This window comes from Bombus huntii, chromosome 2 (genome assembly GCF_024542735.1).
Source record: "Bombus huntii isolate Logan2020A chromosome 2, iyBomHunt1.1, whole genome shotgun sequence".
Taxonomy (NCBI): domain Eukaryota; kingdom Metazoa; phylum Arthropoda; class Insecta; order Hymenoptera; family Apidae; genus Bombus; species Bombus huntii.
In genome coordinates, this window is record NC_066239.1 from 4,983,634 (window position 1) to 5,002,935 (window position 19,302).

General features: G+C 32.1%; 2 protein-coding genes across 2 annotated transcripts in view; both read right to left on the bottom strand.

Moving 5' to 3' along the window:
* Window positions 1-8,997, bottom strand: part of LOC126878398 (glucose dehydrogenase [FAD, quinone]) — a 34,323-nt gene extending 25,326 nt beyond the window's left edge. Inside the window, exon 1 of the mRNA XM_050641173.1 lies at window positions 8,860-8,997. The gene's annotated coding sequence lies outside the window, so the exon portion shown is untranslated. The remainder of the gene's footprint in view (window positions 1-8,859) is intronic.
* A 1,521-nt stretch (window positions 8,998-10,518) lies between these two features.
* On the bottom strand, window positions 10,519-19,055 carry LOC126878196 (uncharacterized). The gene is made up of 12 exons (XM_050640755.1): window positions 18,785-19,055; window positions 18,007-18,141; window positions 17,312-17,404; window positions 17,021-17,185; window positions 16,640-16,771; window positions 16,352-16,563; window positions 15,030-15,242; window positions 13,605-14,015; window positions 12,589-12,885; window positions 12,133-12,334; window positions 11,145-11,590; window positions 10,519-10,776 (listed from the first exon to the last, which is right to left on the bottom strand). The coding sequence occupies exons 1-12, from the start codon at window positions 19,053-19,055 to the stop codon at window positions 10,600-10,602; spliced, it is 2,754 nt and encodes a 917-aa protein (XP_050496712.1). The 3' UTR covers window positions 10,519-10,599.
* Window positions 19,056-19,302: the final 247 nt, after the last annotated feature.

Consider the following 19,302-nt stretch of genomic DNA (forward strand, 5'->3'; position numbering starts at 1 on the left):
CAATCGACGACAGATGCTCGATTTCTCCAATTGATTTTCATCCACTGATCGATAATTGTTCGAATAAATCACGATTGCGTATCACTTTTTTCCTTCTTTTCTCGAATCTATGAATCACATATGATAATGCGAATCATTAAAGAAATTCTTCGCATCGTTACCTTGCCTGTTCTCTTAATTGAGTTAGACAAGAGAATCTTACAGTTGATTATTCCAATTTTGTTCAAATTCCAATTCCGAAATGGTATTCCAAGTTTTTCAATATTATAAGAACTCGAGCCACTTTCGATATTTAAGATTCCTGAGTCCTGATACGTGTTGAATCTTGAGTTTGTATACGTTTTGAACGTATAAGGTTTCGATCTCGAATTGGAATTCTTCAACATCACTGATGTATCTTCAAAATTTTGAAAATGTTGAAAGTCCTGAGATTCAAAGTCTTGACATCTACCCATCAAATTCTTGTGACTTTGAAACCTACGAAGTTTTTCGAGACTTTCGATACTTAACGAAATTTTAAGGAGCCAAAATCTTTTAAAACTCCGAAAAACTTTAAACGTTCAAAAGTCAGGACTCAAGATTCAAGATTCAAGATTTGCCAAGACCTTCGAAAGTTTCAAATATCGAATCATGTTCATGAAACTCCATGTCACGTATAAATGTTTGATACGATTCCAAATGTTTCAGCGCGCATCGCTACTTGCAGTATGAAAGGACACTGTCAGCGTGAACGTGCTTGATCGTGTGTACACACCTTCAACACCGTTACGTTCACTGACCGAGAACCACGTCGGTTACGAAAGTCACGCAGTTCTGCAGCTTCTTTTTTTTTGCTAGTTTTCCTGGCTTTTTGCTTCGACACCCTGTCAGACTTACAACGTACAACAGACTAATTGCATAGCGACGTTTCTCGATCGGGACGTACACGTGTCGAAAGCTTGGACGAGAGAGAATTCAATATCCTCGACTGAGAATGTCTCGTATTGGAACGCGTCAAACGCATCTTCAGCGCAGAATTACCAGTTGGCTGGATTTGTCTTATATAGAGTTCGGCTTTTTATGGATTTCTGGAAAACTTTGAGATCGAAGAACGCATGAAATACACATAATATGCAAAAATATATAAAATATCCAAAGTATAGAATTCTTTATAATATTTAATAGAAAAAGCAATTATTTGTTGAAATTCCATTTTTTAAATTATATTCGTACAAATATGAATTTTCATAAATACCTGCAATCTAACAATATATTTTAAATACAGAATACAAGCTGCTATTAAAGTTAGGTTCACTCGGTTACGTATAGCATGGGAAATTAAAAAATTCTGGGAAGCATTTTATCAAAGTTGTTAGCGACGTATAAAATAAAAATCGAATTGTAAGAACGAGAAGTTGAAATTCATTTTCAGTAATGAGACACTTTCTTCGCAATTACATAAGAAATTTCGAGACCCGAATCTGTTGTTCTCCTGGCGGAAAGTCCATTCATGCTTGCCTGATCGTCGAGAAATAGACTTGTATCAGCATCTGTTATAATTTACATCGCATAAATGTGTGGAATCGTGGTAACGGAAACGAGGAAGCCTCCCACACTTTCTTCGGTGATTTTTCTGACAGAAAAGAAAAAATTACCCTGTCTGCAAGTTATGCGTGCCTACACGCGTGTCGCAATACTTATAAAACGGTATTAAATAATCATCCTGTTTCTTTGCTTGAATAACGTCAATTCCGCCAAAATATTTTACACCGATTTGTTGTCGATCGTTGCGAAGCTTTATTTTCTACACAATCCTATAATTTTCTATCATTAAAAAGTAACTGCTGTCATTACGTTGCTACAAATGTACGAGGCGTACATGAGTCTTGAAAGAAGGAATAAAATTAAAAATTTCTCTATATTTCTTTACATTTGAATAAAATCTATTCTTTGATAATTCGTAAAAAGTTTATAACATTTGATTAAAATTATGTGAGAGACGAATGTACACGAATAAGACATACTCGACATACGAATGAGAAAGGAAATTTAATTAAAATTGTATTAACACTAAATGAGAATTTTTGAAAATATTGAACTTTCGTTCTACTGTTAAAAGCTTAAAATTCCTCCATTTCGTTAATTATTGAATGAGGATTTTTAGAAATATTGAATTTCCGCTCTGTACAGCTAAAAGCTTTAAATCTCTTTTTTCCCATCCATAAAATATTCCCGCAGAATGAAAATATCCCCATTTAATGTATTATAAAGAGATTCGGTTATGATACCTATTGAATGATTATAAATAGATCTTATATCGAAAAGATTGATTTTAGGACGCTATATTATGTATCTCTTTAATTTTCCATTTAACTTCCGTTTATTTTACTTCCATTCACTCGGTCAAAATTATAAGCCCCTAAAGATTCATTTTATTCTTACTCTGTGCATACTTTCAAAGTTCGAACTAGAGCACCTTATAATACTAAATTTACATAGTATACGTACTATGCAATTTTACAATTAGGTAGCGTCACGAATGTCGCCTCGTCTTTCGAGTCGTATTTCACTTTATTCGAGGATAAATTTCACCAAATGTGGAGGATACGTTCTATTTGGCCATTTAACAAACGCGAACACTTCGTTCGGAAAAAGTTACAGATTTATTGGAGAGAATACGATGATATATGTTCCCTATCCGTACGTGACTTCGTTAAATTTACTTATTTCCAACTTCTACGAAGAGTTTACGTTCTTTGAGAGGAAGAGTCGTATCGTATCTGGTTTGAAACACTATTCTTTGATCTTTAAGTAAAATTTGATAGCATACTAGGGCTCAATAGGGAACATTCGCAAATTTCATGAAATTCGGCATATCAAATAAGAGTTTTCGTTTCTCAAACGCAGAATCCATTTAAAATTCAACTCTAAATATATCACATCAACGACTTTTACTGTGAACATATGAGATAATGAAAAATAGCATTTTTCACGTCTTTATGTTAAGTCTCGAAATATCTTTCCAGAAAAGAGGACAGGACATATTTGAATAAAAATCGAAATCTAATTACTACGAGTAAAAGAATGATAGTCAGCTTTTTAACTTATAGATATTCAATAGCGAATCGCTTGGATATAGTAATGAGACAAAGAATATTTTTGCTCCAAGGTTATACGTTCCGTAAATTTTCCATGATGAAAACGAACAGCCGAAATGAAGTTTTCCAAGAGTAATTTATCGAAGGATAAAAAGCGTTTCCTTCTAAAAATTCTTACAGTGAAATTTATGAATGGCCGATATTAAGTCATTCGCTCGCGATTAATTAAATGATTCCAAGTTGATTTCTCAACGACACTTTCGCTGCGACGAAATGAACGAGTAAAAAGTTCAACCTACAATTTCGTCAGACAGCTTCATTAGCTAACCGGACAGAAATTTTTAATATCTGTAATTATCTAGGTACAACCTTGATCTTTTTACAAAATAATAACATTGAAGAAATTTTGTAAAATTACAGACTAAAGGAGACAGCAATAAAAGTTGGTATGCCAACATTTAAGTTTCCAACTGTTTCTAACTAAATTATACAAAAATTTCTTTATAAACGAAATTTATGAAAATTCGAAAATAAAATAAGTTTCTCGTCGTTGTTTGGCTAAAGCAAACAATTGGAAATTGACGTTCACCGCATTTTAAATACATCGCGTGTAATATTTCGTTTGATCTCGTGCTGCGTTTTACCGGTAATTATTGCTCACATATACGACTGTCACGCAATCGAAATCTCTTCGTCCAACTCGTAACTATTCGAGCCTTGTAACGTTTTACACTTCGTCATAACGCCTGGCCGCTCAAATAGCGCGTACGTCAATCAAAATTTATGCAATACCAAGACTATTTATTTCTAGCAGTTCTATCGAGCTTCTATTACTGCTTCCGTAGAATTTTATTGCTTTAACACTACGTATCTTTAACGTCTGTGAAAAAGGAGAATCGATCCTTAATGACGTAATGAAAAACGTCTCACAATGTCAGTCTCACAATGAAATTGCGGATGTTTACGCACTTGTTGAAAAAAAGATGTAAAAATGTGAAAAATGAATATTCAAAATAAAGTATTCGTTATAATATTTAATAAATGAAACAAATCTACAGTTAAATTCCATTTTCCTATTCGTTCCTGTACATAAAATACGAAGTTGCATAAACACGTACGTACATCCGCAATTTATTTCTAATTAATATCAATAAATTTCTAATTATTTGATGCAGTAATTAGCGCAGGATGTGATTGCAAAATCATATGTATGTATTATGAAATTCGGGGGAATTAAATGATAAATTAAATCAAATGTTTGAGAGATAGAAATTAATGACATACAGTATGTCTTGAATTGGTGTGTAATAAGAGAACATTTTTAAACATTAAGCGTAGATAATAACTGTCAGAAGACGAATACCGATTAACATTTAACGGTTGTTCCGGAATTCTGGAGTACCGCAGACGTTATGAATATTTTCATAATTTCACTCTCGAGTAACAGCTGACGTTAAGTAGTCTGAATAATTCTCAATTAGGTGGAATTTTATATGTAATTATGACTTGCAGGATGAAATTTAGAACTTTTATTTTAAGGTATCTCAGAATCTTGCTACTCAGAATAATACTTCTTACACATACAAACTATAATCTCCGATATAAAATGAAAAAAACAATAACATAAGAATAACAATGAAATGTTTTGATGAAATACTAGAATATATTAAATTCATATATGCGACAAGAGTTGTATGATAAAAACGTCAGAAGAGAAGATTGTGCAACGAGATTTATCCAGGTGTTTCAACCTTAAAATTCGCAGTAATTCATATAAAGTTTTCTTAACAAGCCGCTTTACGTAACGCTGGAGCAACGAGCTGTTAGGGGCAATTTTTAGCATGCCTATTAAACAAGAGTACGTCTTTTACGTTTACTGAGAAAAAGTCTCCATTACTTCCACTTCTCTAATCGTACGTTTCAAGATTTATACTTCACTTTATGCCGCTATGGTCGCCGGATATCGGATGTTCCAATGAATTGTGGAAAATTGTTCGTACAAAAAAGGTTAGAGCTAAGCTCGTTTCACGGAGGATATGACTAGTATAAGCGGCTGAGATTTTTATCGCTGATGTAATTTATAGGATGAATATGATTTCTCAAGTCTTAGTCGTCATTTTATTTCTCAGATCCATTTCTTTATAATTTTTAACATACAACGTATAAGAATGATCATCGATTTAATAATTATCATCCTTTTTTTTCAAATCTTTGATACGAAATTTATTTTTCTTAATTTAAGTTAGTAATCTCCATTTCATATTTTAAACTCGTTTCCAAAGCTGGAAATTATAATTTCAATTTCAGGTTCTCGACCGACGCAAACCCAAATACATTTTCGATTCAACTAGAACACTCGTTCTGTGCTAAAAACTCGTATATACGATCAATATTGCAGTGTTATATTATCAGATATTTTCGTGAATTGTTGAAAATAACATTGAAACATTTTAATATACATTCGACATTGTATCGATAGGAAGCGAAAAAGATACTTATTGTTAACTAATAATGTAAGAAAGTATAACATAGCATAGTACACTATGCTAAGTACTTAGCACGGTTTTTATCACGATAAGTATCTGAACTGGAGAAGATTAATATTCCAGTAGCCCATAAAGAAGTATGTAAAAGGCTGCGAACAATCTGTGACTGTGTTTGCAGAACAATCGTGTCACATAATGTTAGACCTCGTTGGCTCATGAGAAACTTCTCTCTCTCGGCTCTTTTTTCTTTCCTTGCCACTTAGGACAAAACTATAATCAAGATCCAGTTACGAGAAATACCGCGTACAGAAGTATCATGAACAATAACAAGTTCATACATATTCATGAATAATGATATCCCATAACACGTTTCCAATCCTAAATATCCCAGCGTCGAACTTTGATCAATTATAAAAATCTACCGTTATATTTTTTCTCATCTATAATAAAATATCGTGCGTGATTCGTTAATGCGTGCTGTCAAAGAAACGAAAGAAAAAAAGTAAAGAAGCGAACCGTTATTTTTATATACACGGTCAGAGAGAATGTTAGACAAACAGTACGACGAACTTAGTGAGAATATTTCAAGGGAAAGGTAGAATGATTCTATGATTCTTAATGCCAAGGTATATTCGCGACGCAAGTCGATAATACTGTAATAGCATTATTGCGAGATGCACGCACGAAGAAAAACTTATTCTAACTTTTGATTTCGACAGATTATCCGCTATAAGCTTTACACGTGTATATAACTTTCTGCAATGTTAAATAAATATAAATACTATTAAATTTTTTTTTATGATGTCAATTTATACTCTCGTCGTATGCATATGATTTCAATTCAACGAAGGCAAATTTGTATTTACTTCAGGTTTGAGCTAGAATTTTAGCGTCAATTTTTCAAATTTCCCATTATTAATAGACAATGCATATTTCATGCAAATTCATGTTTTTATTAAAAAGGAATGGTTCCTAAATAGTGATATTTTACTTAATTTCCTTAATAGTTCCTTAATAGTTATATTTTATTTTTTATTTTAAATAGTGATAGTGGTGTTTTACACACTAAGTAGTGTAACGAATACTGTAATGGAATTCAGTTCAAAATAAAGTCGATATTTCACATTTGAAAGTTGAAATTTTCGTAAAATAGAGAGTCTGCCTATGAAATTCTCTTATTAATTCAATATATCTTTCTTAAAGTATATTTTTCTGTGAATATCTTCTACAAACCTACGTTTTCAAGGATCAATTGATTCAATAAAACGAAAGAAAGAATAAACCGATACAATCTGCTTTACTTTCTACATAGTATGTCGAAACTACATGCATTATTCATGATGTATTCGCAAATTTAACGTCGCTTCTCTGATTTTAGTTAAAAGATACCACGCGTAATATGAATCTGTCAGTTCAATTATCGGCTTATTTGATAATTTAACGCGTTAAAATCGCGCAAGCTTAACTATTATAGGTTATTCTTCGATCAAAAATTGCTTCTGAACCTGTGGTGCAAAATTAATGAAACCGAACTTAGTTTCTATCAATTCTTGCAAATGTAATTCAGACATATTGTTATATTATTATGCATTTAAAAAATTGCAGATTCTAGTTACAACGGATTAGAAATAGTGGTAATTGGAACGACGAGTTAACTCGTCTTTTCCAGGTTAACAGGTTACTTGTAATGCCTGTCTCGCGTTTGAAAAATTGACAACCAGTGAATCGTGTATTTTCCCACTCGATTGTGCTGCTTGGAAACAGAAGAAGCGGTGTCTTTTAACGACTCTGTTTACTGTGAGTTAGGTCAGCATTGTACAACGCATGTTGTTCACAGAAAATCTTTAGTATCCAAAATGTCAAATATTTTGTAATGCATGAAAACAACACATGAAGATTGTTCAGCGAAAGGAGCAAGATCTTTAATTAAAATTATGAAATACTTTCCAAAATTTCAACCTTGAATTTCAACGACGATTGTGGTTACATTATCGTGCTTTTATCTTTTTAGAAGGATTTTTAATTTAATTTTTAATTTTCAATGTATATTGGTGTATCAAATATCAAGAGATCAAAAAATAGATGAAAATATCATAATGTCAAAATATCAAAGAATAAAAATCAAGTATCAAAGTATATTGAAAGAAAAGATTCTAAATTAGTAGACAATGCAATTCACTCTCAGAATAAGAATAATCTTCGAAAGTTGCTCGTTCGATTTACTCAATTCGATGTACCTACGTAATTTCGTCTTGATTTTATTCTTCGTTAGAGGCAGATGTTTCACATAACGTATGTATAATTAGATTCAAACTTCAGATATAGGTATACATTCCTCCTGATTATCTTGTCTTGTCGTTCTTTTCAACGTTACGCAACGCACGCGACTTCGTTTCGCCGGTAGGGCATTGTTTAATGAAAAATGTGAAAGAACGGAACTTGCGATTATAATTAACGTCTTGCGACGTTTTAGAGAAAAAAAGACTTGTTCGCCTTCCCCTGTCAGACAATCAGCGCAGCCGTCGACTTTTCACCTAATTCTCACTTCGCAAAATTTCATAAATTATTCCTTTAAGATTTTAAATGAAAACTCTACATTATCAGCTATTAAATAACAGAACTGAATCAGTTAAAATCAATGCAATGTATCAAACTAATACACGTAGAGCATATAAGACATGACACTTTACAGATTAACAATTATTTATTATAGATTACATTTATTATAGAAAACAAATATAACTCGTTCTGATTCACATAGGATAAATGAATACGTTAGAGAAGATTCAAATTAATTGTTTCATTCAATCCAGATTTCTTTTGCGGTATAATTCCATAACATGTTAAAACTAACGCTTACTTTGTCGGTGAATGAAGTTTATGTTCAATACGTATTAATAATACATCATTTATTTGTTACTTGTATTTAGTATTAAGAACAATAATTTTAATAAGATCAAGAAGACTATTAAGATGTATTTTTCTGTTGTAAAAAGTATATTTTTTCATTATCAAACTTTCCTTCGTTGTAAGCATACGTATACTTTTTCTTCATATTCAAGTTATCAACTTGTAACAAAATATCACGAATTATACACTAAATACAGTCTTACCAATATCAAATATAGTATCAAAGTCGGATAAACTAAAAAATGCGGATTTTCTTAAGAAATACATAACCGTCGAGCGTCGATAAAATTAATACCAACAAAAATCCCACCCTTTCATTCTGTCGCTCGATAATAATTGATCTTCCATTCAAAATGCTTGAATATGAAATGAAGTTAAATACTAACCTCTGGAAGGTCGTAGCCCTTTAATATCCTTTGGAGTCAAGTTTCACTTCGGTTGCGACACCGAGGATCCTCGGCGTGTTTATGCTCACGATACGCGCGGGAGGAACAGAATCGTGGTTCACGGTGCCACGATCAACAGCAGACTAGTCCGATACCATTCTCCATCCAGGTTGTAATATTCGACAACTTCCACCACTTTCTTGCCTTCCCTTCTGCCATGGTACCAGCTTATGGAAATGATCCGAGCGGTCGCTACCATCTCGCCGTTTTCATGGCGCTGAGAGTTGGAGAACACCGTACGAATAGCTTTTACAACAATTTCAAGAAGCGTAGGAACACCTAGGTAAGCGACAGTATTTTGTTTTATTGCTGACGAAATAATTTATTTATTTCTGATTCATGAATAAAAATAAGACTATAAATAAATCGCACGTTTATTAGGTGGTATGGCAGGTGTTCCAGAATGTTCACAGTTTAAAATAATTCAGTCCTGTATTACAAGGACGACGAAACTGTCGAAGCAGGATTTCAAAGAATTACAAAAATAATTCTTGATTATTACATAAATAATTATCTTGTAAGCTACCAAATAGTTTTCTTTTGGTTTTTCGAAAGACTCGTTTGAGTTGCACTACTTTCGAAAGATACGCGCGAAATATCGTTTCGTAATAAACGGTATCGATTAATCTTTATTAGATATATATAATATTTTGATATTTTTAAAAAGTACCTTACATTTTTTTTATTTTTTTAAACGTACTTACTGAATTTCTACAAAGATCGCAACGTTTATTACGTTTCGTCCAATCACACTGCGTCAGTTAAAACGTATATATTCAAAGCTTTAATTAATTGAAATTCCAATTACGTAACGGGACTAACTTTTAATTGACAATTACGTGTTGGTACGTACAAAATCGCAATTTACTTGGTTCCATTTGGCATTTATGAACAGTTTCAATTTACCGAATCAAGGAACAAGGGTTTGACATTGTTATATTATAATTATATAATAATGTACATTTCACACAAATTTATTAAATACCTTTCGTTCGTTGTGTTTTTATTAGAATGTAATGACAGCGTTTTAAAAGAAAGTAATTGCCGTGTTCGCGGATATGTAAGACGGGAAATTTAATGACAGCATATTAATGACTGAACGGAAATATATATTCTTCAGTTTATGTTCCTTGCTGTTCTTTCGTGCTTTATTTCGGCTCGCACTTTCAAGGAGATTAGCCATTCGATGATATTTATTATAATGATATATCATTTAATAGATGTACTACTGTCATAATTATATTACAGTGTATATCATGTTGTATCATTATAGTAACTATTAAGTATTATTAGATGCGTATGTTTATAGAAATTTATGTTATCACGAATAATACTAAAAAAAAAAAAAAAAACAGAATCTCAGAAAATATTTGTTTTATCCACTAAATATTACAAAGTAGTTTTAATATCCCTAAATTCCCCCAAAATCCACAATCTGATAATAATGTTTATATAAAATGTTTATATAAAATGTTTATATAAAAGTGTATCTGTGTGTTGCACAATTTATACAAAATTATTACCTTGGATAGATCGTTTCGTTCTCTCAGGGATTTTCTGTTCGTAATGTTCTATAAATAGGAAATTAAAAAATCACTGTTGAACTTTACAGTTTAATTTCTTAAAAACAAATGTTGGAAAATACGTTATACATATAATACCGTCATATTGACTGTGACTTTACTTAGTGGATTTCCCATTACTTTTTACGAGTTTCGTACGAACATATTCGACGTACGTGTAATCTTGAAAACCAATATCACCGTTGCCAGCACCGTAACTAGGCAGATTATAAAAGGACCGAATAGTAGGTTCCTCGTTGGCATAAATTAGCTCAGGTGTCCTCGATTCTTTTTCCTGGTAGTGAAATTAAAAAACCGGTTTATCTTGCGTTGGACAATTGGACTACGTTAAATCGTTATGTAGTAGAGTACATTTGTCTCTTTGAAATTACCTACCAGTTTCATCGACGTTTTTCACGGAAAGAAGACAGAATATTTTCAGTTCAAGTCTGTATACTACTCAAAAATAGTATCGAAAATAGTTTTGTGTTAAATTATTAAAATATAAATAATTAAGAAAATAAAGAAATTACTTATTCTTTAGTGATACGTTTATCTATTTGTTTAGATTTTAAGTATTAGTATTCTAAGCATTATACAATTTTTAGGATTCTAAATGTTAGAGATTTATCAAAATTGTTTTTAAAAGATACAAACCTGTTATGGTTTTAAATTTGATGAAGCTGTTTCTGTTTGATTCGTAGGCAAAATCTGGTCATATGTTTCTTCTTCTAAGATATGCGAATTATGCACATCATTCATATTATTTAGAATATTTTTCAGAAAAATGTTACTTGATTCAATCCCCGAAGATTTTGATTCGTTATAGTATTTGTTAGTTTCATCAACAATAACTTGTTCACTATTTAAAAAAGACGTGTTTGATGAACTTTCATCGAAATTCAATTCTGTTTCTCTATCGAAAGTATCATTTTCCTCATTCATCATTTCCATCAGGGTTTGTACGTAAGGTAAGAGGCTTTCTCTGTTCAGTTCAAGGAAAATATTTAAATTCATTTCTTCGTTGTTTATATCGTCGATTTGTGGGAATGATAACTGTGATTGAACATCGTTCGACTGATCCGAATAACTGAAAGGTTGAATGTTATCTGAAATAAATGTTATTTTATTGAATCTGACAAATCTTTTAATCGAATGTTAATTAACTTCTTACTGTTAATTTCTTAATTCTATAATTAACTTTGTAATTAATTATCAATGGACTCAATACGGCAATTGATAATATAACAAAATGTCAAAATATATTATTAAATAAACATAAATTTAATTTACAATTTTTAACAAACTCGATTGTGAGAATTCAAGTTTATCTCACTTTTAAAAATTCGATTTGCGAATTGAAATAAAAACTCGTAGTTGTTTTTCTAGATACTGGAATAACGCAGTTTAACTTTCAGTTCGCAATAGAAGTAGGAAAATAATGGGCATTATACCCGTAACGAATCTATAAAATTCCATCTCTGCTACAAGCAAGGCCACCTACTATGTATTCATTCTAGCGTAAAGATATTATAATAATTTGTGCAATATTGTGAAAAAACTTTACGATTTGCTGTTGACGGTGAAATAAATTTCAGCGAACGAATTTATTGTTACGAGGAATATATGGCAAGGGACGAAGGGAACATACCTAATTTATTAAAGAACGTCTTAACACCTGGTTCGATCATGTCTGTGAAATTTCCATAGTCATCATTAGGGAAAGAAAATTGATTTGCATTCTCTTCAGCATTTTTATTCCTAAATGTATCCTCATTATTTTGACTATGAATTATTGAACTCCACTCAAAGTCTTCATCGTGTTTCTCATTTCGTGGGACTTTAGGTAAATTCTGAAAAGATGAAGCTTGTTAGTGAAATTTATTTCAACAAAAAAAGAATGGGAAATAATATAGCGTTGAAATTGTAGAAATGACTAAATTTCCAATTTACAGCAAATATTTTGAAACGGAAAAAATTAAGCGGAAGAAACTATTTAATCATTTGTATCTTTTTTAATTGTCTACTCGTAGGTATCACGAGTATAAAACAATTTTCTCTCGAGAAAAGCTTTCTCTCAGTTCTACCAAAGCTTTAGAAAACTTACTTCTTTGCGATATTCTTCGATAGGTTTTTCATCAAAAGTCTGTGACACATTTTCAATCGGGGAGAACTGCATAGAGTTAAGAAACTTAAGAAACTTCTCCAACAAATCAACAGGGATGTCATCAAAGTGTTGCGCCTTGGCCATCAACCTTTTGTCTTCCGAAAGACCAATAGAATCTTCAACAGAGTGCGTTTCTACTTTAGGTGAAGTCTTTTCAAGATTTTTGTGCAGTCCAGTCCACAAAGACGATAGCTCGTCTCTGGTTGACGATAAATTCATCTGTTTCTCTGGAACATTCTTCATTCAAAAACAATTATGTAGAAATATTTTAAAATTAATTTATAATTAAAATACTTATTGCTTTTTCTTTTTTTAATAAATAAATTCAATTGATTTTGATCAATTTTTCATTTAAATGTAATTGTTTTATTCGTGAAATTAAAGTTATATCTATAATATAATATAAAAAATATACATAAATATAAATATGCATACAGAATATTCAATTAATCCCTTAACCTACAACTATGGGCATAGCCCATAGTACGATGATCGGGCCAAATATAATATACATATAATATACATTTTTCGTTTGAGGCTTTGTTTTCGAGAAAATCGACTTTGAATTTTCGCTCGGTACGCGTGCACTTTACCACGTCTCGTTATAACGGATCTCACTGTGGATCGTTTTCTCGATGGAAAAATTAAAAAAATAAAAAAAAATTTTTATTCTATATTTTCGACTTCTATTTTCGCGTAGAATCGCCCCCTTTCTGCTTGTACCACCAGTTACCAACCACACTGTATAATATAACATATAATAGCTTGTTTACATTTTCGGCCCAAAATTCTCGAACGTAAATCGTAGGCTAAGGGGTTAATTAAACGAAAATTAATTTTTTTCCAGTATCGGTTTATATATTCAAAAGAATTCATGTTAGCATATTGTATGTATAAGAATAAGATAAAGATAAAGCAAAAGTTCATACGAATAATTTGATAAAAATAGAACTCACGAAAGAGGAAAAATTGTCCCGTACATCAGATATTTTACCATTTTCTGAAATCGTTCCGTGATAATGTCGTATACTGGGATTATAATCGATAATCGGAGAATCGGTTAATTCCTTCATATTTTTCACAGGAACCACAAGATACTGTTGATTGTAAGCATTTTCGATTTTCTGTGGCCGCGACGATAAAAATTGATTTTCCACGTAAGAGGGATATTTCAGAAGATAATTGAAAAATGGCGAAGGGCTAGATTCCCTTACATTATTCAGCAGAGCAGCTTCTAAAGCTGCGTACGGCGGTAACAGGATTCTGCTTGGTACAAGAATCTTCTCTAAAATATGCGTCAAATTTCTTTCTCTCAGAAAAGACTCAATTTCTTCTATCCCTTTTGTATCATCAGATGGCGACATGTTCTGAAATCATTAATTTCATAGATCATAATTAGCTTTCCGTTATTCATGATTTCACTGTGGATTTTTATGCATTTATGAAAAATTTCTAGATGCACAAAATGACATAAAATATATCAGATATGCAAAACATAGTATCCTTTATAATATTTAAAACAGATTTCTTTTTCATTGTAATCTGCGTATGTGTAATCTACCATGCAATGATATAATCAGCACAGATCGTGATGACATAAATTGACCCGAATTTGAGTACACCCAGTGGCGTATCACTATGATATTATTTAGCTTATATTGCTAAATGTCCATCGTAGATGTACAAAGTGATGTCTCTTTAATCTTTCGCGTTCTTCTATGGTGTCCAATAATTTTGTGTCCAGGTTGTTGGTAATTCTTCGGTTGTTGTTGATATAACCTGCTGTGTCTGACGATTTCTTTCTTTACAGCGAGTATACCGTTTTTTTATTTTTTATTTATGTACCATTCCGCATAGAAAATTGTATGTCAGTGTTTATATTTAATAAAACAATTTTCTATCCAAATTGCAGTTTTTTAATTATATCCCTAAAAAGTTATATTCCTATGAATTTGCATAAATATTCACAGTCCAGTTACGATAAATCTGACTATTAACTGGAATTCATATTACGGAACCGACGAGACAGAAAAGAAGATTCTCATTGCTATCTTTTTCTTCGTTTAACTAGCTACGACATAATAAATCTCCACTTAAAGCGTTAGTTTGCTTAATTTTGCTATTCGACTCTTTTTCACCCTCCATTTTACTCGATAATTCCCTCTCACTATTATTACGAACATTTATCTCACCTTCAATGTGCATACATATTGCATCGCACAAATCACATTTACCCCAAATGAACTTACGTAACACAATTTAAATAATCCATCTGCGCAATAAACGCAAATTGCATACTTGCGGCCTTGCAAAGCATGAATAACGGTAAAAGATTTGCCCATTTTGCCACATTTCCGATCAAAATTCCATCGTGTGCTTACCATCGTACCGCGAACTGAGTATAGATTTTCTGTCAATGTAGTAGGTCGTTCTTGTCCCGGAAGTATCGGTCCCATGGCATCCAGATTGCCGTGTGATGCTTGGAGCCATTTTCGCAACTCTTTGCCACGCGACGACAGAATTTCCTCTAGCCAGTCACCGTACGCACCAGAACCGAGTATTTCCTTGATAGATTGAAGCCAATCTTGAAATTGCTGGAAATAGCGGATGCTGGAGTGCTTTTATCGGGAACCGTGAAAGGCTTGAGAAACAAGTTTGGTTGAATTCCGTGGAAAGATCTTAGTAGCTTCGATGCTTACGTCCAAATAAATAAAGATATTTAACTTTTTATATTCTACTGATCTTTTATTATCATTATTATCACTCAAAGTAAAAAATGTTTAACTTTTACAAGCGTTCATTTTTACTGTAAATATTGCGAGTGAAAATCAAATTTATAATGGGACTAATATATTATTTAAACAAGTTTTAATTGTCTACTTAATTTGATTTTGAACGTTACCTTGAAATCTTCTTGTTCTTCGACATTTTTTCTCCATAGTTCTATTCCGTCCAATTCAGTTTTCGATTTTAGATGATTTAACCATGAGACAGGGATTCTATACCTCGCATTTCGTATTCAAATAATTGATTTTAGTTTGTTTATAGAAAGGTTTAAATATTATTTGTATAATCTAATAATTATTTAAGATATGATATTCACCCTCTTCTTTCAACTCCATTTTCTTGATCCGAGTTTGTTAGTATCTGAAGAAATATTAGTCATTTCTGTTATCGAACGATAAAGATCACAACAAAAATTAATAAATTACTAGAGCAGTTTTGAGTTTTATTTAAAGATTACGCGAAATCGAAATTTGTACATTTCACTCGTACAATTGAAGAATGTCAATGAAAATTATGTGATTACGAGAGAAAAGATAATTATATAGATCACATTCATAATATTAGAAACAAGATTTCTAATTCCTAATTGATAATCATTTGTTGAGTGGAAAAACGAGTCACCTCGTCATTTAGATTGCTCCTATCTTGTATGTAACAATTTATTTATCGTTTCGTTCCTATTAAAAATAAATGACAAAAGTAAATTTTCACATTTTCATGGAACGAAATTAAGTAAATTCAGTTTGACTATATTAATTGTGAATTCGGTCATTACAGAAGAACCTGGTTAAAACGCAATTCAATTAATACTTAATAATTTAGTTAAGCCTAAGTTAATATTTCCATAAAATGTAGAAACGCGATTCCATTTACCAATACATATAAATAATTCGATTCTATTTAGGAAGAAATGTACCTCGCTATCATTTCGAGGGACTTCGTCCTCGTTCTTCAGAGATCTTCTTGAGAAAGATGAAGCAGAATCATTCGCTGCTGCCACATGTACCTCATGGCAAGTTCTTTTAATATTACAGTCGTCTGTCTCGCAAGATCCTACAATTTCTGCGGAACAGGTTTGCCTTTGTGGGCATATCCATCCACGACAACGTTCATTTGCCATTTCGTTCTCTGGAAAATTACGAAGGAAAACAAAAGATCTTTACAAATTTCCTTCACATGATATACAAAATTCTGTGAACTCTACCTCTTGGCATTATGCAATCCGGTGTGTGTTTACAAAGTGGAATCGAACAGTTACCCTCTGGTCTTCGTAAGAAACATTCGTATTCTGATGAGCAACCGAGATTTCGACACTTTACGAATAAATGCTGCACTTCTACGAAAACAATCATTTGCATCGTATTAAAAAGGATAATAGATTTACATTTGGCAAAATTTTCACTACAAATGAAAATTTATTACTATTACTTATTTTATTACTATTATTAAATTTATCACTATTATTCAAAGTATATATATAATATATTACGACTATTTATAACAGAAAAACTAAAATGTACTAAATATATAAAAATCTTGAAGTCTGTGTGACTTGTCATCATCACAGTGACTTGAAGACAAGAACCTTTGTTCTTCATGCAGCTTTTTATCAATTTACAAGGAGGATTTGCACAGAATGATTCCCGGAGAATGCAGTGGTTTCCTTGAGGACATTTGAACCCGGCGCAGGAAGCGGGGCCTTCGTAGTATTCTTTTTGAGTTACGCATCTTGCTATCTGTTGCTCGCACTCTGAATAAAATGCAATTCATTATCTACTAATCCACAGTAAAAAACTTTTAACGAAACAACGAAGATATCGATAGTCTTTCTTTTGTTTTTTAAATTAAAAAAAAAATAAATTATTGTAATGCTCACTTTCGTCCCAGTGACAACGACGAACTTTCAACATGCACACGTAACCATTGGTGCAGTGCACAGTATCGCAGGTGGAGGGTCCTCTTAGAGATTCTTAAAAGACACACGTGTAATATCGATAATTATATAAGGAGGAATATAGCATATTTTTAATAAAAAAAAGGAGGAGTAGAAAATGCTTAAAATTGTGGAATGAGAACATTTCTAAATAAATTTTGGAATAAGATATTCTCAAACAAATTATATTTTAAAACAAATCCACCACTAGTCCCAAGCAAATAACGTTTTAAATAAAATCTACTACTAGATATTGCGCAGGTAGTTTCAGCTAGAAGAGATCGAGATGAAGATAACTCGCAGAGAAAATCTTTCGTTTTTGAAACGTGAATCGTCTCACTGAGAATGAAAATTCCACGAAATAGTTCGCTTTTCAGAACGGTCCGCAATATACATGTTCATACGTTCGACCAAAAAAGATGTGCACCAGACAGGAATTTCATTTCTCCTTTGTGCCGAGCAATTCAAAATTTACTGTATCCCTGCTCAAAGCAATAGTTTAACGCAAGATGTTGAATTTTCGACTTAAACAACTGTTCGATAGAATAGAAAATTGCATCGATGCGATTAATTATGTTCTTCGTACAGTTTATCTCGCCATGTAATTCAATTTCGACAAGTACCATCCAGGCACTTACCTGTTCGAGATCTCGCGCAGTATAGCATACTGGGACACGGAGGGTCTTTACATCGAAATTTTCGATGTACGCAAACATCATCCCCGCCGCAATGTAAATACGTGCATCCTCTGAGACTGGTGTCATCTGTAGTTACTGTAATCAGGCACAGAATAGATTACTTTCCGAAGAATATACACGTTTCCAGAAATAACGTACGCGAGAACTCTGTAACTTTAATATTTTTTTTAACATTCTATGCACTAGCAATTTCATTTTACGCTACTATGTGATACCTGTTTAACAAAAACAGTATTCTTTATAGAATTCATAGTACTTGTTGTATTATTTAATTTAGCTTTCCAGCCATGTGCAATGTCGAAATCGCATTTTACTTATTGTATTAGTTTCGGCGGACCTATTATCGTATCGCGTTTTTTGTGTTGCATATTAGAAGTCTTCTTATAACAAATCTGCAAAAATATAAATTTCGTCCGCGATTTTGTATAGAAAAGTATGAAAATCGTCCCCCGGTTGGAGGGTTAAATAGAACAGTGTTAGATTATAAATATGATATTGCATAATTTGGTGAATAAGAGATTTTGAGCAAGTAGATGCTTATAAAAATGATAAAATTGACAGACGCGGTTAGCCAGGGGATGAAAGTTAATAATATAGGAGCTTAATAAAATCACATCATCACATTTCTGCGATGAACGACGTTCTAAACTTGTTTGTTTTTGTTGCTATTATTAGTATATGAGATTTAATGAATTATTTTCATTCAAAATGGACCTACCTTCGCCTTTAAAACCATGAAGATAAACCTCTGTGGTCAATAGCAACAGAGGAAGTAGTGTAAAGTACATAAACACGACACATTTCATTTCCATAGTGATAGGAACATGATAGCGAACGTTGTTCGATGGTGACTGCACCTGAAGTAAAGCAGCTGACGCAATTGATATGGAAAAATCGTGTTTCGATATAAGCTGGGTAACTGGAGACCGTACGGAACAATCGGTCAGGAATGTACTCATTCGATATACGTCGGCATAATAGCAAGCCATTATCTATCCACAAAATACTCGGGCGTTTTACAATTGTTTAAGTAAAGATTTAAAAAAGTTTCATAAAATATTTAGGTGCTTAAAAAAAATTATATATATATATGTCATTTTTATGACAATTTTATCAGGGTATAATCCTTCAGGTCTAATTCTGTTAATCTGCGATACTAGAATTTTCTAAAATCTTAAAATATCAATATGGCAAGTGGATTTCAAAAGAAGCAATATCAATTTTTCCTGAAGGTGT